Source organism: Aquarana catesbeiana, linkage group LG03 (genome assembly GCF_042186555.1).
Source record: "Aquarana catesbeiana isolate 2022-GZ linkage group LG03, ASM4218655v1, whole genome shotgun sequence".
Classification (NCBI taxonomy): domain Eukaryota; kingdom Metazoa; phylum Chordata; class Amphibia; order Anura; family Ranidae; genus Aquarana; species Aquarana catesbeiana.
In genome coordinates, this window is record NC_133326.1 from 184,603,495 (window position 1) to 184,621,905 (window position 18,411).

Sequence of the window (18,411 nt, forward strand, 5' to 3'; positions counted from 1 at the left end):
ATAAGATAAAATGGTTTGCCCCTGTAAAAGGAATTCTTCAGATGTAAATTTAATAAGAGACTGCAAGGCAGTAGTGTTGAACAAAGGTCCTGCTGTGGGTACCTGCCCCCCCCTCTATTTATGGCCACAGTTGCCACTCTATTCTGGTGCTACTTTTTTATGAGTCTATACAGTATTTGTGTTTAGTTCAGTTGTCCCCCTTTTTCATATAGTTTATCTGTAGATCTACTTCCATGATGTTTGTTTCCTTTAAATTTGTAATTTAAATGCATAGCCATTTGTGATGAGCTAAATAAACTTAATTTTTTTTGTTTGTTTTTGTTTTTTCAATTAGGTGGTTTGTGTCTGTTTTACTATCAACCTCCAAAAGAAGCACAAGACATCACTTACACAGTAGCATTTTTACATAAAGGTGATAAAAAAAAGTTCAGGGTTCAGTGTTTTAAAACTGTGTGCTTGCAATGTCTAACATTTCAGTACCCCGATTTTATTGTCTGGTAACGTCTTTTGTTCCTAATATTTTTGTTCTTGCATTTACTGCTTAAAATTTTATTTTTTTATTTTTTGCATCAGATGAACTTATTGCCTAATGTTCCAGCCACAGTCCCACAAACACAAGACAAAACACATTCAGCATGACTTCTAAGAATTCACATTGTGTTTTTAGAGTTTGAATGAAAGCTAGAGCATATAGAGGAAACCCACAGAACATAGCGAGATCATACAAAAACTATCCATAATATACACAGGCCTCTTCAGCAGCTTGTGAAATTTTAATAAAACAATCAAAACAGAGCTTATTTATTTAACAGGCTTAAATACAAAGTTCATGGGGTAGAGTAGTCTTCTATTTGTTTAATTATTAAGAAATTCATGTGTCTATCATCTTTTAAACAATTCTTAGTACTATTATTGAAGGTTGTTTATGTAAAAACAGGCACGCTAATAAGGGGGGTAGCAACCAGTCCTCCTGTACAGGGCCCAGTGTGTATGTATGTATGTATGTATATATATATATATATATATATATCAATATATATATATATATATATATATATATATATATATATATATATATATATATATATATATAGTGGGGATGGAAAGTATTCGGACCCCTTAAATTTTTCACTCTGTTATACTGCAGCCATTTACTAAAATCATTTAAGTTCGTTTTTTTTCCTCATTAATGTACACACAGCACCCCTTATCACATGGTCCTAAGTATTCAGACCCTTTGCTCAGTATTTAGTAGAAGCACCTTTTGATCTAATACAGCCATGAGTCTTTTGGGAACGATGCAATGAGTTTTTCACACCTGGATTTGGGGATCCTCTGCCATTCCTCCTTGCAGATCCTCTCCAGTTCTGTCAGGTTGGATGGTAAACGTTGGTGGACAGCCATTTTTAGGTCTCTCCAGAGATGCTCAATTGGGTTAAGTCAGGGCTCTGGCTGGGCCATTCACGAACAGTCATGGAGTTGTTGTGAAGCCACTCCTTCGTTATTTTAGCTGTGTGCTTAGGGTCATTGTCTGGTTGAAAGGTAAACCCCTCTGCCTTTTCTGAGGTCCTGAGCACTCTGGAGAAGGTTTTCATCCAGGATATCCTGTACTTGGCCGCATTCATCTTTCCCTCGATTGCAACCAGTCGTCCTGTCCCTGCAGCTGAAAAACACCCCCACATCATGATGCTGCTACCACCATGCTTCACTGTTGGGACTTAGGGGCAGCATAGTCTTCCTCCTAAGGAAATGGGATTTTGAGGGAGACAATTAAATCTGTATAATAAGGTAAGCACACAATCATTAAGATTAATAAAGAATTAGATTTATTGATACAAAAATATAGTATTAATATAAAATCACAGAATCCACATAATACATAGTTGGTAAGTGATACCTGGATGTATTATTTCATAAGATGCTTGAATATGCAGAAGGCTGACATGTTTCGCAGTTTCCTGCTTCTTCAAGGGCGTCGCATGCATCTATACATTCATCTAAATTACATAAAAACAACATTAGAAACTTGCTTTATTTAGTACATAATTGATACATATTTCATTGAAAACTTGTGAGTGCTCACCCAGTCAGAGATTGCAAATGCTTATGAGGGATGTGTATGACGAGAGCTCATGGTCAAGACCCAGTTAGCTGCATGCGACGCCCTTTCAGAAGCGGGAAACTGCGAAAACATGTCGGCCTTCTGCATATTCAAGCATCTTATGAAATAATACATCCAAGTATCACCAACTATGTATTATGTGGATTCTGTGATTTTATATTAATACTATATTTTTGTATCATGTATGTGTATGATTGTGTGCTTACCTTATTATACAGATTTAATTGTCTCCCTCAAAAATCCCATTTCCTTAGGGGCAGCATAGTCTTCCTCCTAATTTTACATTTTTACACACTATCAGGGATGGAGACACCTATCTGTATCGGTAAAGGATCCAACGACATTTACTTTCACTGTTGGGGACTGTATTGGACAGGTGATGAGCAGTGCCTGGTTTTCTCCACACATACCGCTTAGAATTAAGGCCAAAAAGTTCTATCTTGGTCTCATCAGACCAAAGAATCTTATTTCTCACCATCTTGGGAGTCCTTCAGGTTTTTTTTTAGCAAACTCCATGCAGGCTTTCATGTGTCTTGCACTGAGGAGAGGCTTCCGTCGGGCCACTCTGCCATAAAGCCCCAACTGGTGGAGGGCTGCAGTGATGGTTGACTTTCTGCAACTTTCTCCCATCTCCCGACTCCATGTCTGTAGCTCAGCCACAGTCATCTTTGGGTTCTTCTTTACCTCTTTCACCAAGGCTCTTCTCCCCCGATAGCTCAGTTTGGCCGGACGGCCAGCTCTAGCAAGGGTTCTGGTCTTCCCAAACATCTTCCATTTAAGGATTATGCAGGCCACTGTGCTCTTAGGAACCTTAAGTGCAGCAGAAATTTTTTTGTAACCTTGGCCAGATCTGTGCCTTGCCACAATTCGGTCTCTGACTCTTCCGGCAGTTCCTTTTGACCTCATGATTCTCCTTTGCTCTGACATGCACTGTGAGCTGTAAGGTCTTGTATAGACAGGTGTGTGGCTTTCCTAATCAAGTCCAATCAATATAATCAAACACAGCTGGACTCAAATGAAGGTGTAGAACCATCTCAAGGATGATCAGAAGAAATGAACAGCACCTGAGTTAAATATATGAGTGTCGCAGCAAAGGGTCTGAATACTTAGGACCATGTGATATTTCAGTTTCTTTTTTAATAAATCTGCAAAAATGTCCAAAATTCTGTGTTTTTCTAAATGAACTTAAATGATTTTAGCAAATGGCTGCAATGTAACAAAGAGTGAAAATTGAATACTTTCCGTCCCCACTGTGTGTGTATGTATGTATATGTGTGTGTATATATCTATATAGATAGCGATATTTATTCAAACTTTGGGTGGGTTACTGCCTTTTCTTGTCCTTGCTGTTAGACTGGAATGGTGTCAAGGTGGACTCCCTGTTCTCCACCGATATCCATCAACATAAACGAAGGGACACGTTCTCCAATGCAAATATATTTACTGAATCTTCAAATCATCAAAGTCGTCATGTACATCAATTGCAGCTACTGTATACAGTTGCGAGCATCCCTGCTCTTCCTCAGGCTGTATGGCTTTGTGTGAAAATTCTATGAGTGATTCCCTCTTTTGTTCAAAAACTGTAGTACAAGTGGGTGTTACCCCACAGGTGTGTCCGATGCTTCCAAAATGAAAGGCCCTGGGAGAAAAACATTAACCCAATATCAGTTCCAATTTGTTAACTACCTAGGCAAACAGATGCCTGCACAAGCCAAATACATTGAGAAAGATAAAACAAATTTTTCAACTCATAGTGTCACAATCAAAACATCAATAATTCCATATAAACATATTTTCATTCATCATCTAGATAAAAATATCTTAAATGAAAAAAAAATCGCATACAGGTGCAATAGACATGTAGTCCACAAATTCCAATCAGGACCTCATAGGACTTTCATCCTTCTGATCAATTCCCACTTATTCCCATGTGTCAAGATGCGACTATCTGAAAATAGAAAATGTAAAAAAGTCGCTAACTGGATCGTCATAAAAATAGGTACAAATCATAGTCCCTACTCATCCCATCTGGATAGAGGGATCGTAACCTGTTGATCCACCAAACCTCTCGCTGCTTAAGTCTCAATATTCTGTCACCCCCCTCTTCTGTCTCGGGGAACCTCCTCAAGCACCATAAATCTTAAATCTGAGTCCTGATGCCATTTCTCCAAAAAATGTCTTGATACTGGCAGCCCTGGTTGTTTCAATCTAATGGTGCTGCGATGCTGTGTGATTCAGTCTTTAATCTTTTGGGTTGTTTCACCAACATACAACAATTTGCATGGGCAGGTCAGAATATAGATCACATAGGAGGATTGGCATGTAAAAAATCCTTTAATCGCAACCTTATCTCCATTTTCAGGATGGACATACTGGTCACCTTTAAGTAAAAGCTTACATTGAATGCAACTCAAGCAGGGGAAGCACCCTTTCCTTTTCTTACCCAGAAATGTCATTTTAGATATGTTTTCCCTTGGTCTATACTCTGATCTCACCAATGCGTCTCGCATCGTTTTATTCCTTCTAAAGGCTTTAAATGGTGTTTGTTGAAAGACCTCAATCTGTGGATAGGAGCGTTTTAAAAGGGGCCGATGTTTCTTGATGACTCTAAAAACCTGTTCGCTGTAACTATGAAATTGCATCAAAAACGGTAATCGTCTCGTCTGTGGTCTATGTCTCACTGGAGCACCCATCTCCTCCTGCTCTATCTTTTTTACTTCTTGTGAAATAATGTAATTGGGATATCCTCGTTCCTGAAACTTAGAACACATTTCTTTCATTCATAAATTCCTCACGGTTTCATTGCTAACTATTCTCCTGACCCGCAAAAGTTGGCTTCTTACAATGGAACGGAAGACATGGGGGGATGAAAGCTGTCAAACAATAGTAACTGATTCCTATCAGTCGGCTTGATATACAAATCGGATTCCATCCGATTGTTATCAATGTAAATCCTGGTATCCAAAAATGGAACCAATTTCCCCCAATGTTGATTTTGAATTGGATCTCATGAGAAAAATCGTTCAGCATCACAACAAAGGCAAGTAGCGATTCCATGTTGCTCCTGTTTGGTTCCAGTAATTGTGTCCCCATTATTCTGATCACCCTCTTCCACAATCGGACACTCCCTTCCTAGAACTCTGATTCCCTCCATGTGTCCCCTTGCAGAGCTGCCAGATGTCATATTTACTGTCCCCTTCATTTCTTAAATGAACACAGTAAGCAATGGGTGCCGATCGTCCCTGTGTTCATTTATAACTGAAACATAATTAATTGTGTTTACTCGGTCATCGCTGCAGCAAAAGAAGCCACTGGATTTGTTTTAAAGGCGGCGGGAGTCCCATCGCAGGTCGCATCCTTACCGGGCTTCCCGATCGCATGAGAGCCCGGTAAGGATGTGACCAGCGGCATCCGATTCCTGGAACACAGTGAGAGGAACTGATGATGTTCCTCCCACTGTGTGATGTCAGAAACCGGAATTGACAAGGATTTCGTCACTTTGATTTCGGTCTTATGTAAACAGGCCGTTACCGGCTTAACCACTTCACCCCCAGAAGGATTTGCGATACGGCACTGTGTTACTTTACCTGACAATTGTGCGGTCATGCAACGCTGTACCCAAACAAAATTGAAGTCCTTTTTTTTTCCACAAATTCTTTTGGTGGTATATGATCACCTCTGCAGTTTTTATTTTTTGCGCTATAAACAAAAAATATTTTTTTACATTTTGCTATAATACCTATCCAATAAAACAATGTTGGTAAAACAAATCGCAATAAGCGTATATTGATTAGTTTGCGCAAGAAGTTATAGTGTGTACAAAATGGGGGATAGATTTATGGCTTTTTTTTTTATTAGTAATGGCTGTGATCAGTGATTTTTAGCGGAACTGCGACATTGCGGCAGACAGATCCAACTCTTTTGACACTACTTCCTTTTTTTTTTTTTTTTTTTTTTTTTTTGGACCAGTGACATTATTACAGTGATCGGAGCTAAAAATATCCACTGATCACTGTATAAATGACACTGGCAGGGAAAGGGTTAATACTAGGGGCGATCAAAGGGTTAAGTGTGTCCTAGGGAGGTGTTTCTGTGGGGCAATGGACTGACTGGGAGTACAGAGAGATCACTGTTCCTGATCACTAGGAATAGCCGATCTCGCTGTACTCTCCTATAAGAACGGGGATCTGCTTTGCTTGCATAGGCAGGTCTCTGTTCTGCCTGCCTCTTTCCCGCGATCGCAGGTGGCCAGCTACCATTGTGTCCCGCAGCACGCCCGCAGTGCCACATGCATAGACCGATGTACAGGTATGTCAGTTTGCGCAGCCGAGCCGCCTTGCCGCAGTATATGTGCGGAAGGCAGTCAGCAAGTGGTTAAATGACAAGTTCACTTTTATTTATTTTTTTTTTCACTTTTTTTTTTTTTTTTTCCTTTAATTCCAGCTTCCCTATGTACATATATAGCAGTAATGTACTTGTTTTGCCAAAATCAGCTTTCCATCTAATAAACACACGCATACCTCACTGTCTTGTTTCATGTTTCTAAACACTGCTCAATTATTTCTGCCTTACTTCCTGAACATACTTTAGGTCATGACACAGAAAGTAGTTGACCAGCTGAGGGTAGATGATGCACGGTGTGTGCTAATGAGATCAGCTGGGCAACTCCTTACTGTGCCATGACTTAAAGTATGTCCAGGAAGTAAGGCAGAAGTAATTGAGCAGTGTTTGAAACCGCCATAAAGACAGTGAGGTAAGCGTGCTTATAATAAATGAAAAGATGTTTATTAGTGCTATATTGGTACATGGGGGAGCTGGAATTTAGAAAAAAAAAAAAAGTGAACTTGGGCATCTGATCAAACCAATCTTGGTTTGATCAACCATGTCCTCTATAAAGAGGACATGGCCCGTGCCATCACAAGTGATGTTGTTCATCCTTTCTGATAGCAATAAAAGTGATTAAAAAAAAAAAAAAATTAAAGATACAGTGTGTGCAAAAAAAAAAAAAATGTAAAGCGCCCCTCGAGCTTTGCCACATGTCATTTTGTGTGACTTTTTGTTTTTAATTAGTCAATTTAAAAAATTTATATGAAGATGATCTCTTTCTTGAAGCGGAACTAAACTATCTGAGCACCACAAACCAAAAACGCTATTTTAATTCATTTTGAATATTCAAAGCAAACTCATCCATCCATCCATCCATCCATTTTACATTTATGATATTTTATGTATGCTTGTTGTCATTTTACAGTGCATGCCTACTTCAGATATTTCCTGTTTTTTGCATTCATTATAAGCTCATGGAAACCACCGGCTGGATCTTAAAATCAAAGCTTGTTTTTTGTTTCTAGGATGTAGCAAAACTTTTAAAATTGAAACGCCAATGAAAGACACTAGCAACTGCAAGCTCAAGAGATTATCTTTTATAAATCTAGGTAAGAAATAATTTGGCATATATTTGTAGCCACAACATATAATAATCGTCATGGCTTTGCAGGTTTTTATTTTTTATAGCGTAACTCCCCATTTGCTGAGGAAAAAAATAATCCTCGCTAGGTCAGTTTGTTTATATTGCGAAGATTTTAGCAAACATCAGTTCAAAGACCAATCTGTTGCTGTTTTTTGTTCAGATTAATTTATGGATTCTACTCCCTCCTCCAGGTTGTCTTCTTACTACAACCACATCATCAGTCCCAACGTAGTAATAAGGAATAAAGTACTGATAAAATGACAGCAAACATGAGCAGGATAAAAGAATATAAAAAAGATAGCCGCGCTTAGGACAAATTAGAAAATGAGGTAAAGATTAAAAAAGAATAGAAAATTAAAGGAATTAAAGGTAGCTGCCTCCCCTACTAGGTCTCCCCTAAAAAGAGCTCTAGTCAGTATCAAAATAAAAAGAAAATGGGGGGGTGTGGCGCTTACCCATACACTACAAGAAAAAGGGGCTAAGTTAAGGGTGTACTAGGGACTAGCCCTACATATACATTAACCAACAGCCTGATATCCTGTACCCAGTATCTATTGTGCAGAACAGAAGTAGTATGAAAGTGATAAAAACCAAAGCTAGAAGGTCATGTGAAAAGTAAGAATAAAAATGTTATATTCTTCGATCCTAAATTGAAAAACCACAAAGTCTACCCTAAAAGTGCATGTGTTATCTGCATCCAATTACGTGAATAAGAATTATAGTATCACAAGGGTACCATTACAAATATATATTGCATAAATGTCACCAGAAAAAATATGCACAAGACCTGATATTTCAACACTATAAAAAAGGAAAGTGCATATAATGTGTTGCACATAATTTATAAATAAGTGTCCACAAGTGTTGCATCCAAAAAATATAAAGAACAAAACCCAAATTAGAATTAAAAAATAAAATAAAGATACAAATAGTTGATTAGTGTCCAGAACCCAAAATACCATGTATACCCTGCAGGGGTAATGCGTATGACGTGTGTATTCTAGATTGCCAATCCACCAAGGTATATACACTGTAGAACCCAGCCGTATTCCTTTAATTCCTGGTAACTTGGACGTAACCAATGTTGTGTACCTCATGGAAGATAAAAGTAGGCTCCCATAGTGTAGTAAAAGTGGTATTTCATCTGTTTATTAAAAGTCAAGCATATAAAAAATATATACAAAAAAGCAGCGTTGAAGTCTGCGGCCACCTACAGGCTGTTAATGTGCAAGCTGCAAACAAAGGAACCCGATATATGGCCACTGCAGCGGCCTGCTGCGTTCCAACCTCTCGAGTTCCGGGAAGTGACGTGTGCGTGGCTCCGTACGCGTTTCGTCATTGACGACCTCAGCGACTGTGCCACACTGCTGCACGCTACGTCAAGATATAGGAGAACGACCATTTATGTCCAGCCTCCAGTTTAAGGATTAGCCAATCGGTCTTGGTTGCCAGGTAGAAGTGCCGGATTATGTGTAGCCAAAAAACACGCTATATCAGGATAATTGAGGGACCAGCCCTGTGTGGTTTACATATATTTAATAGAACCCATAGTTACGCTCTCCCATATCCATAATATAGCGGATGTACATATAAAAAATGTTCACATAAATGTTATAGAATACATATATTACAAAGGGGAGGCTTAATACGTGGGTCCAGAGTCCATTTATGGGACAGGGATTCAACTCATCGTCTCCTCCTAGGGGCAACAGGCTAAATTACATGAAATATAATATCAATCATGTCAGATATTACTAGGTAAGAAATAATAGCCGGTCCACCACTATTTGCACATCCCTGCAAATATAATAAAGTATCCCCCATTGGTAGTAGCCGCAATCCGGCTTAACATAAAATTATGCATAAAAAGCATACAACAATACTTAAAATAAAACATATAAAAGACAGAATAAATTGCCAGAGTGGATAATTAAAAAATTCCAAATCAATGTAAAATAACCCCAATATGGAATAAGTTACCCTGTGTCCAACGCCCTGCTATAAAAGGCTTATGGAAAGGGTCACTAGCCAGGAGGTGCACCAATATCTAATACAGAGCATAGGCCTAGTTGTTGTATGACTAATGTATCTGGTGAAGAATAGTATGGGTGAATGATAGCCCATGGGAATTAAACACACAAGGGTGGATTACACTTATAATAGCTATCCTACCACCCATCCTATAATAAATAATGGAAAGGGGTAAAGAAAAAAAGAGGGTTATATATATATATATATATATATATATATATATATATATATATATATATATATATATATATATATATATATATATATATATATATATATATATATATAGCGATGGGTGCACAGTATGCGCTCAGAACTACCTGTTCTGCACAATAGATACTGGGTACAGGATATCTGGCTGTTGGTTAATGTATATGTAGGGCTAGTCCCTAGCACACCCTTAACTTAGCCCCTTTTTCTTGTAGTTTATGGGTAAGCGCCACACACCCCCATTTTCTTTTTATTTTGAAACATGAGCAGGAGATTACCTGTTTGTACAACACCAGTGTGTATTGTTATGTATGCTATGGTTTAAGGAAACCTAATATTAAAATAATTGATTTACATATTGTGTTTTTGTATATCTATAGAAGTGCAGTCTTGAATGAGTCTGCATTTACGTATGCATACCTTTTTTAAGCTTGCTCCAGATCTGCATTTTCACTGCTGATTCGCAAGCCTGTAGCTTTTTAATCAGCATCTGAACACACCAAGTCCTACCCACTGTATTCTAAATTGGCAGTGCTGCATAAGTTACTAAAACCCTTCAATTGTGAGTGGAAGGGGAGTCCCTACATGTTATATGTTCCCCATGTCTGTGTTTTTTGTTTTTGATCAATCCAGGTATTGATCGAATTTTATCAGGGCAGGGTTACTTTTTGGTTATGCTGCTGTATATATCACCATGTTTTTCTACTGTGTACCTACAATAAATATTTCATTGTTATTCAATATACTTTTTTAGATTGCCTCTCTCATGAGCCCCGCTTTTCTTTTGGTCCCCCCCTGTTTGGGACAATTTTTGGGTTACGAGTAATTAGGGGTTGGAGGGCAACTATAGGTTCAGGTCACGGTATTTCATACATGGTAAAACAAGCCTTTAACATTTTATATTCGATGCATGAGTGGAAGGGGAGCCTATGTGACACAATAGAGAAGGATTTGGCTCAGTCAGATTAGGTAAAGTGTTTTTTTTTTTTTGTTTACTTTGAGGCTGGTGCATCACATAGTAACTGAATTTGGGACTGGTCTAGGTCATCAGTTTTGCCAACCTACCAGATTAAAATTTACTGACACGACAGACAAAATTACCTGGCACAGCCAAGTTTTTACTGGCATTTCCAAAAGTTACAAAATTAGTTTTAAGTGTAAATTTTAGTATTTAGGCTACAAACGAGTACAATATGCAGTTAGCAATGTGATTTCAGGTAGATATTAGGGCAAATAAACATATTTCTTATTTTATTTTCGATATAGTAAGTAGCTCAGGGACAGGACTCAGGAGGGCAAGAAATTAGAATAGGAAGGCACACACGAAGTTGACTCTTTGTCCCTTCAGTCCACTCCAGTCTAAACAGCACTGACAGTCCCGCTCCCGACCTACCCTGCTCCTGTCCTGCATACTCACACACGAGGCTCTGATTGGCTTCCTTGCACCATGACATCACACGACACGCTCGGGCACCGCCTCCACCAGAGCTGCCCGAACACACTGTAGCAGGCACTTGGATGGTCTCGGCCGGCTCCGGACTGAGCCGAACATCACAGCCATATTTTTTACTGGCAATTTTTTTTCCTTTTACTGGCAGGAGAAAATTGCCTGTTTTTTTACTGGTTGCCAGTAAAAATACTGACGGTTGGCAACACTGGTCATCATGCAGGTGTTTGATTATACTTAAAGGGTAAGTTCACCTTTCATAACATGTTACACCCATTGTCAGGGTGTAACATGTTACAATTGGTGGACCGCCGGCCACCGCTACCTCCCCAATCCCTGCTGTGATAGCTAGCCGGGATCTTCTCCCTCCACTAGCTGTCAAATTTTTTGAAAAACGTGGCCGTGCAAGGCTCTGCCCTCCCAGCTGTATCACTCATTCACAGGGCTCTGTGAATGGAAAACTACAAGGTCCAGCAGCTTTTGCGGCTGTCAGTTTGTAGTTCTCAATAAAATACCACTGTGCTGTGCTAGTTCATTAAAGGGGTTGTAAACCCTCGTGTTTTTTCACCTTAATGCATCCCCCCGTTTTACTTACCTAAGCCCCTTTATCTATTCGGTGGGGACGCACTGTCCCTCTCTCTACAGGGACCCGGCTCTTGATTGGATAGATTGATACCCTGTTTCCCCGAAAATAAGACCTAGCGTGATTGTCAGTGATGGCTGCAATATAAGCCCTACCCCCCAAATAAGCCCTACCCTGTTTCCCCGAAACTAAGCCCTACCCTGAAAAGACCTGCAAGGACTTTAACTAGGGCTTATTTGGGGGGTAGGGCTTATATTGCAGCCATCACCGACTATCGCGCTAGGTCTTATTTTTGGGGAAACAGGGTAGCAATGCAGCCATTGGCTCCCGCTGCTGTCAGTCAAATCCAATGACGCGGGGGGGCGGGGCCGAGTTCGGTATTCGGGTCTGTGGACGCAAATGCTGGAAACAGGAGCGCACCCCCAAGGTAACCCGCTCGAGAGAGCACTTCTCCTAAGGGGTTAACTGATGCGGGGAGGAGCCGCCGGGGGACCCCAGAAGAGGATGTTTGAGGTCACTCTGTGCAAAACGAGCTGCACAGTGGAGGTAAGTATGACATGTTGGTTACTTAAAAAACGATCCTTTACAATCACTTTAAGTCTTCCTGTCAGTGTATTGGCTTCTTCGTACGAGGCACAAGCAAGCTGACACACTGACAGATCTGCAGGAGACTTGCTTTGCATCAGCAATCTGTGCATTTATTTTTTGTCAAAGGGTTTTACTTCTCCTTGCTGGAGGCTTGGAGGCTCTGACATGAAGAACAGTGAGCAGCACATTTTGTGACATTATCAAATTTCACTACAAATCTCCTTGGACTTGCACTCCAAGGCAGCAATCCCTTAGCCTTTCAAATGCAGATATACAGTTATGAGGCGTAGGGACTTGCATATACCAGGAAGTGCAATCATAATTTCCCTAGATATTTAGATTTTTTTAGTCTACTGCTTTGACACAATTATCATTTGTAACAAATCTTATTTTATTTTTATTTTTTTTTAAGTTCAATTCTGCCAAGACTCGGTTCACACTGGTGCAATGCAAGAACCCTGTGAATCCAGTGTGGGTTCCCAAATCACACCTGAATCGCACAAGCTGTTTGATCCTGGCTTCTCTGATCCTCTCCTCCTTCCACTGACTCCTAATAATTGCCTAATAACACAGTCCTATGGAGCCAGGCTGCACATGCTCTGTTTGGTGTGTATTGCTAGAGGTTTTTTCTTCTTGGGAGGATGCATGTGATCAGCACAGGGCCAATCAGCACTGTCCGGACAGAGTCTTGCAGTACAGTCTGAAAACTCCTACAAGCTTTAACCAGTGCTTGGCTGGACACTGATAGAAGTCACAAGACTGCTATATACTGCTGATAAGAAAATGTATATATTAGTTTATATTTACTAAAATAATTGTATTTCCATGTTCTGTGTACTGTGGGAGACCAGATATTGTCTGCCCTGGGTTTAGTAACACTTTAGGGCCATCAATTTTTGTAATGACCTCAATAAATGAGCTAAAAAAGAATAGACTAGCACTTAGTGCTGCTGAAGGACTTGATGTTTTAGACAATTATTTTTTTTTCTAATTTCAATTAAATTTTTCTTTCTAGGTAGCTATGTTGTGGTTTATTTGCCTGATCATTTTTTCCACTTGATAAACACAAAGTATCCTGATTTGATGTGTTATCACTTATTTTTATCAGGTGAGTGCTGGTCTATCTATTATACGTTGTTTTCAGCTGAGAAGCAGAACAAATTACTGCAGGAAAAACCTTACTCTTGAAGCCTGACCTGTAAAGAGTCAGTGGGTGCTTTAACCCACCTTCGCAGCTCATTGAGAATTATAAGCTGTCAGACGCAATGGCTGACTGTATTTGTAGGCATTCATTCAGAGGGGGGGACTTTTGCTGGCACCAACACTTTGCTGACATAAAAGGCTTTGCTACTGGCAATAATGCTCAATGGCTCTGTTCTTGCCTGACACAGTCAGTGTTGCTGGCTGGCTTGATGCTTTTGCCTGAACACAGCTGCTCTGTAAGGAAGTGGCTGTAGCTACTCTGTCCTTTTTGTTCTCTATTATTTCCCAGTACATTTTGGGATACAGGAACTTCCACTGCCTCTCCCCCAGCACTCCAACACTTTATAAATCCTTCACTAACGTGCTGCAAAAGCTATAGGCGCAGTTACGGCCCACTACCATTGAAAATGATGGCGGCAGCTGGCATCAATGTCTCCTGAAACAACACGAGAGATTTTCAGGACAGGCTTTCAGGGCGTGCCCCTTTTTTCTAAGATGAGTACTACTTGGAACATAGTTGCTGCTATGGATAACATTGCAACATTTGCTTCCTCCTATACCAAGTTTTTTTTTTTTTTCTCTTTCGTTCATTGATGGACACAGCGCTCCATATTCAGAACCATAGGGTTATATTGCCCCCTACAGGAGTAGGACACTAGGCAGAAAAAAGACTTGGCTATGCCTATGAGCAGTTCTAGCTGGTATACATCCCCCTCTCTGCTATAGGCCTTCATTTTTTTTCTGCCTAGTCAGGAGTAAGGATCTAGTTCCCTGCCGGCATCTTTGGTCCTGGCAATTCTTTCCTTTTTTAAATGTGTTTTTTTTTTTTTTTTTTTTTTTTTCTCCGTGTTTTTTTCCTGTGAGATCTACAATCAACTGCCGGACTGGGCGATGGGCTGGGTATCTATATCCAGTCCACCCCCCACCCCCAGTCTGGCCAGCGAGCAGATCCGAGCTCCGCACTGGGTCGGCTGCGACATACCCCTACTGGAAGGGAGCTGGCCTGCGATTTAAATGCCTCGTGAGGCTGCATACGACTGGGTCTTGGTCCGAGTCGCAGCGTTCCTCCTGGCTGACAGTCCCCATTTCAGTGAGGGGGTTCTGTCTGGAGTGATGCCCACCTGGTTCCTGGTATGGTGAGTACATGGTCGCCCCCCCCCCCCCCTGTATGTAGTTTGGGGTGGACGCGGGCACCCCCTGCTGGGACGGTTGGACCTGCAGGTTTCCCTCAGTCCCCCCTTTATGTTGGTGGGCTGGCAGGTGTATGGGACTGGGGGACTGGTGTACTGCTTTGTAATTGTAAGGGGAGGTGGGTGGACATGCTCTTCTCGGCTGGGGTGGGCGCTGACTGTTAAGATGGTCCTGTGTCTGGATCCCCCCCCCTCCTTTTTGGATGTGGCCTGGGCTACAGGGGTCCTTCCTGGGTCCCTGGAAGCCACTGCGTGTGGCAATTTGCCATGGCCGGCACCATTACTTTGGGGCTTGTGTGATTCTCTATGGCCTATGGCCATTGTTGGTCCGGGGTGCATTAGGAACAGAAGCCATGACAGTGGAGCCTCTGGACAGCGTCTATGGCTGTGGGGGCTCCTCCTTTTTCCCCTGGTGCTGACTCCTTGGTGTTCTTTTCTCCTGGATGCCGTATGTGGATACAGGCTATCCTCCCTGATGCAGATCGGTGCTACTCTGGTGGGGTGGTCAGTTCTGGTGGAGCCTCTCCCTCTCTCTGCTGTAGGTTGTGAGGTGCTCTGTTTTCAGGTGCCTCTGTGCTGATACAGGTGCTGTGCCTTAGGTGGGTGACTCCCCTAGCGGTGCTATGCACTGACAGCGGTCCAGGTGTCCTTTGTTTCCCGGGTGGAGGTGGCCTTTGGGCGGCGGGCTAGCAAAGCGCCCCCCCCCCCCCTCCCCCGTCTCATCAGATGCTGAATCTGGCTCAGCCGCCGCCAACGTGGATCACCCTGCGGGGCCTGTAGCAACGTTCCTTGATCTATCAGACAGTGAGGATGATTTCTCCACTTCTGTAGCTGCACACAAGAAGGCGCTGGTGGACACACTGATTAAATCTGTGCAGGAAACTTTGAAGATGGAGGATGAAGCTTCTGCGCAGGTGGCCGTCCCCTTTGGCACCCACAAACCGTCTCACGCGGCAAAAGTGTTCCCTTATCCATCCTATTTTGACATGTTTATCTGTAAGGATTAGGAGCGTCCAAAACGCCCCTTTGTGGTTCCTAAACGCTTTGCGGTGAGGTACCCCTTTGAAGAGTCACTCCTCAGGAAGTGGACTGTTCCACCAGTGGTGGACCCTCCTGTCTCCAGGTTGAACAAGTTGACCATGATTCCAGTAACGGAATCTCCGGCCTTTAAGGATCTGGCTGACTAAAAGGCGGAGTCTGTGGTCCGAAATAGGTTCACTATAATGGGGATGGCATTGACACAGCCCCAAATGATCCACAATAACTCAAAAGTGATATGGTCCAGAAATATTTAGACAGAATAAAGGTGGATAAAGCACCTGGACCAGCTGGCATCCACCCACGGGTCCTAAAAGAATTTTAGCTCTGTCATTTCAAAGCCATTGTTTCTAATTTTTAGGGACTCGTTAATGACCGGAATAGTACCACTGGATTGGCGTAGGGCCAAAGTCTTAACCAGGTAATTATAGACCTGTTAGTTTAACTTCTATAGTTGGAAAGATACTGGAGAGTTTAATGAGAGACCACATAGGTGAGTTCTTTCTGGAAAAACATATATTAGGCAACAGACAGCATGGATTCATGATAAACAGAAGTTGCCAAACAAATCTGATTTATTTTTATGAGAAGGTAAGTAAAACCTTGGACAGAGGGGTGGCTGTGGACGTAGTATACTTGGATTTTGCAAAAGCATTTGACAGTTCCCCACACACGGCTAATGTGTAAGGTAAAGTCTACAGGCTTGGAAAGATCAGTTTGTAAATGGATAGAAAGCTGGCTAAAAGACACAATTCTGAGAGTAGTGGTTAATGATTCTTACTTTGACTGGTCTAAGGTTATCAGTGGGGTACCCAAAGGTTCAGTGTTGGGACCCATACTTTTTAATACCTTTTATAAATGATATAGGGTCTGGGATTACAAGTACCATTTCTTTTTTTACATGGGAAAAAAACAACTTTATAAAGCACATTTTACAAGCCATTCGGGTACATATAGCCATAGAAGGTCAGTTACATATTATGACAGCGAAATTAAATATGCAATTATGTTACAGGGTGTGCATACACATATTCACAGGTGCAGTGAATCAGGTGGCAATTTAATCCAAACTATAAACAAAGTGTGCCACAGGTACAGGGGAACCCTGCACATTATACACAGGTTTCCCCGTCCTCCAACCATCTGTCCCAGATCTTGGAATATTTTTGTGTAGATCCCCTGTGTGCGTAGATCAGTTTCTTGAATGACAGGGTGTCATTAACTGCTTTTTTCCATAACTGTAGTGTGGGGGGCACGTTCTGCATCCATCTCTGAGCTATCACTTTACGTGCTAGGAATAATGTTTCAGAAATGAATATTGTGTGATATTTGTCCACTTCTACGTCTGGCAGTAGCCCCAAAATACATAACTTGGGGTCCAGCACCACAGGGGATCCCATATTATCATGGAGGAAAGGGACAACCTGGGTCCAATACGTCTGGACATGTGGGCAGCTCCAAATGAGATGGTAAAGCGAGCCTGTGTCAGCCCTGCATAAGCGGCACGTCGGATCCGGCGATAAGTACTATTTCAGTGTTTACAGATGACACAAAGCTATGCAGTGCAATAACATCCTTACAGGATGTCTCCGACTTACAAGCCAACCTCAATGCACTGTTTAATTGAGCAACTATGTGGCAAATGAGGTTTAATGTTGATAAATGTAAAGTTATGCACTTGGGGGCTAAGAATATGCATGCATCATACATTCTAGGGGGAGTACAACTGGGGGGATCCATAGTGGGGAAGGATCTGGGGATTTCAGTAGATCATAAGCTTAATAGCATGCAATGCTAAGCTGCGGTTTCCAAAGCGAGCAAAGTCTTTTCTTGTATTAGGAGACATATGGACTTCAGAGAGAGAGAGAGATATCATTATGCCCCTATACAAATCATTAGCAAGACCTCATCTGGAATATGCAGTTCAGTTTTGGGCACCAGTTCTCAAAAAGGATATTTTTTTCAGGGAACTGGAGAAAGCGCAGAGAAGGGCAACCAAATTGATAAGAGGCATGGAGGAGCTCAGTTTGGAGGAACTGAATTTATTCTCTTGAGAAAAGGAGATAAGGGGGGATGTGATCAACATGTACAAATTCATAGGGGGTCCATATAGTGAACTTGGTGTTGAGTATTCACTTTAAGGGGCACTCTTTATGCCTAGAGGAAAAGAGATTTCATCTCCAAATACGAAAAGGTTTCTTCACAGTAAGAGCTGTGAAAATGTGGAATAGACTCCCTCCAGAGGTGCTTTTGTCCAACTCAGTATATTACTTTACGAAAGGCCTGGATTCTTTCTTAAAATGTACATGGTATAGCTGGGTACTGACATTTATAGGTAAAGTTGATCTAGGGAATATCCGACTGCCTCTCTGGGGATAAGGAAGGAGTTTTTTCCTACGCTGTAGCAAGTTGCATCATGCTTTGCTGGGGTTTTTCGCCTTCCTCTGGATCAACTGTGGGTATAGGATTGTGTATATAGGTTTGTATGATATTATATATAATTTATAATTTTTTTTTTGTTTGGTTGAA

General features: G+C 41.4%; 1 protein-coding gene across 1 annotated transcript in view; it reads left to right on the forward strand.

Annotated features, from left to right (window-relative positions):
- Positions 1 to 18,411, forward strand: part of GSAP (gamma-secretase activating protein) — a gene marked incomplete in the record, with an annotated part of 185,523 nt that overhangs the window by 92,304 nt on the left and 74,808 nt on the right. The window contains 3 exon segments of the mRNA XM_073623550.1: positions 335 to 412; positions 7,474 to 7,557; positions 13,467 to 13,559. Coding sequence (XP_073479651.1) covers positions 335 to 412; positions 7,474 to 7,557; positions 13,467 to 13,559 — 255 coding nt within the window.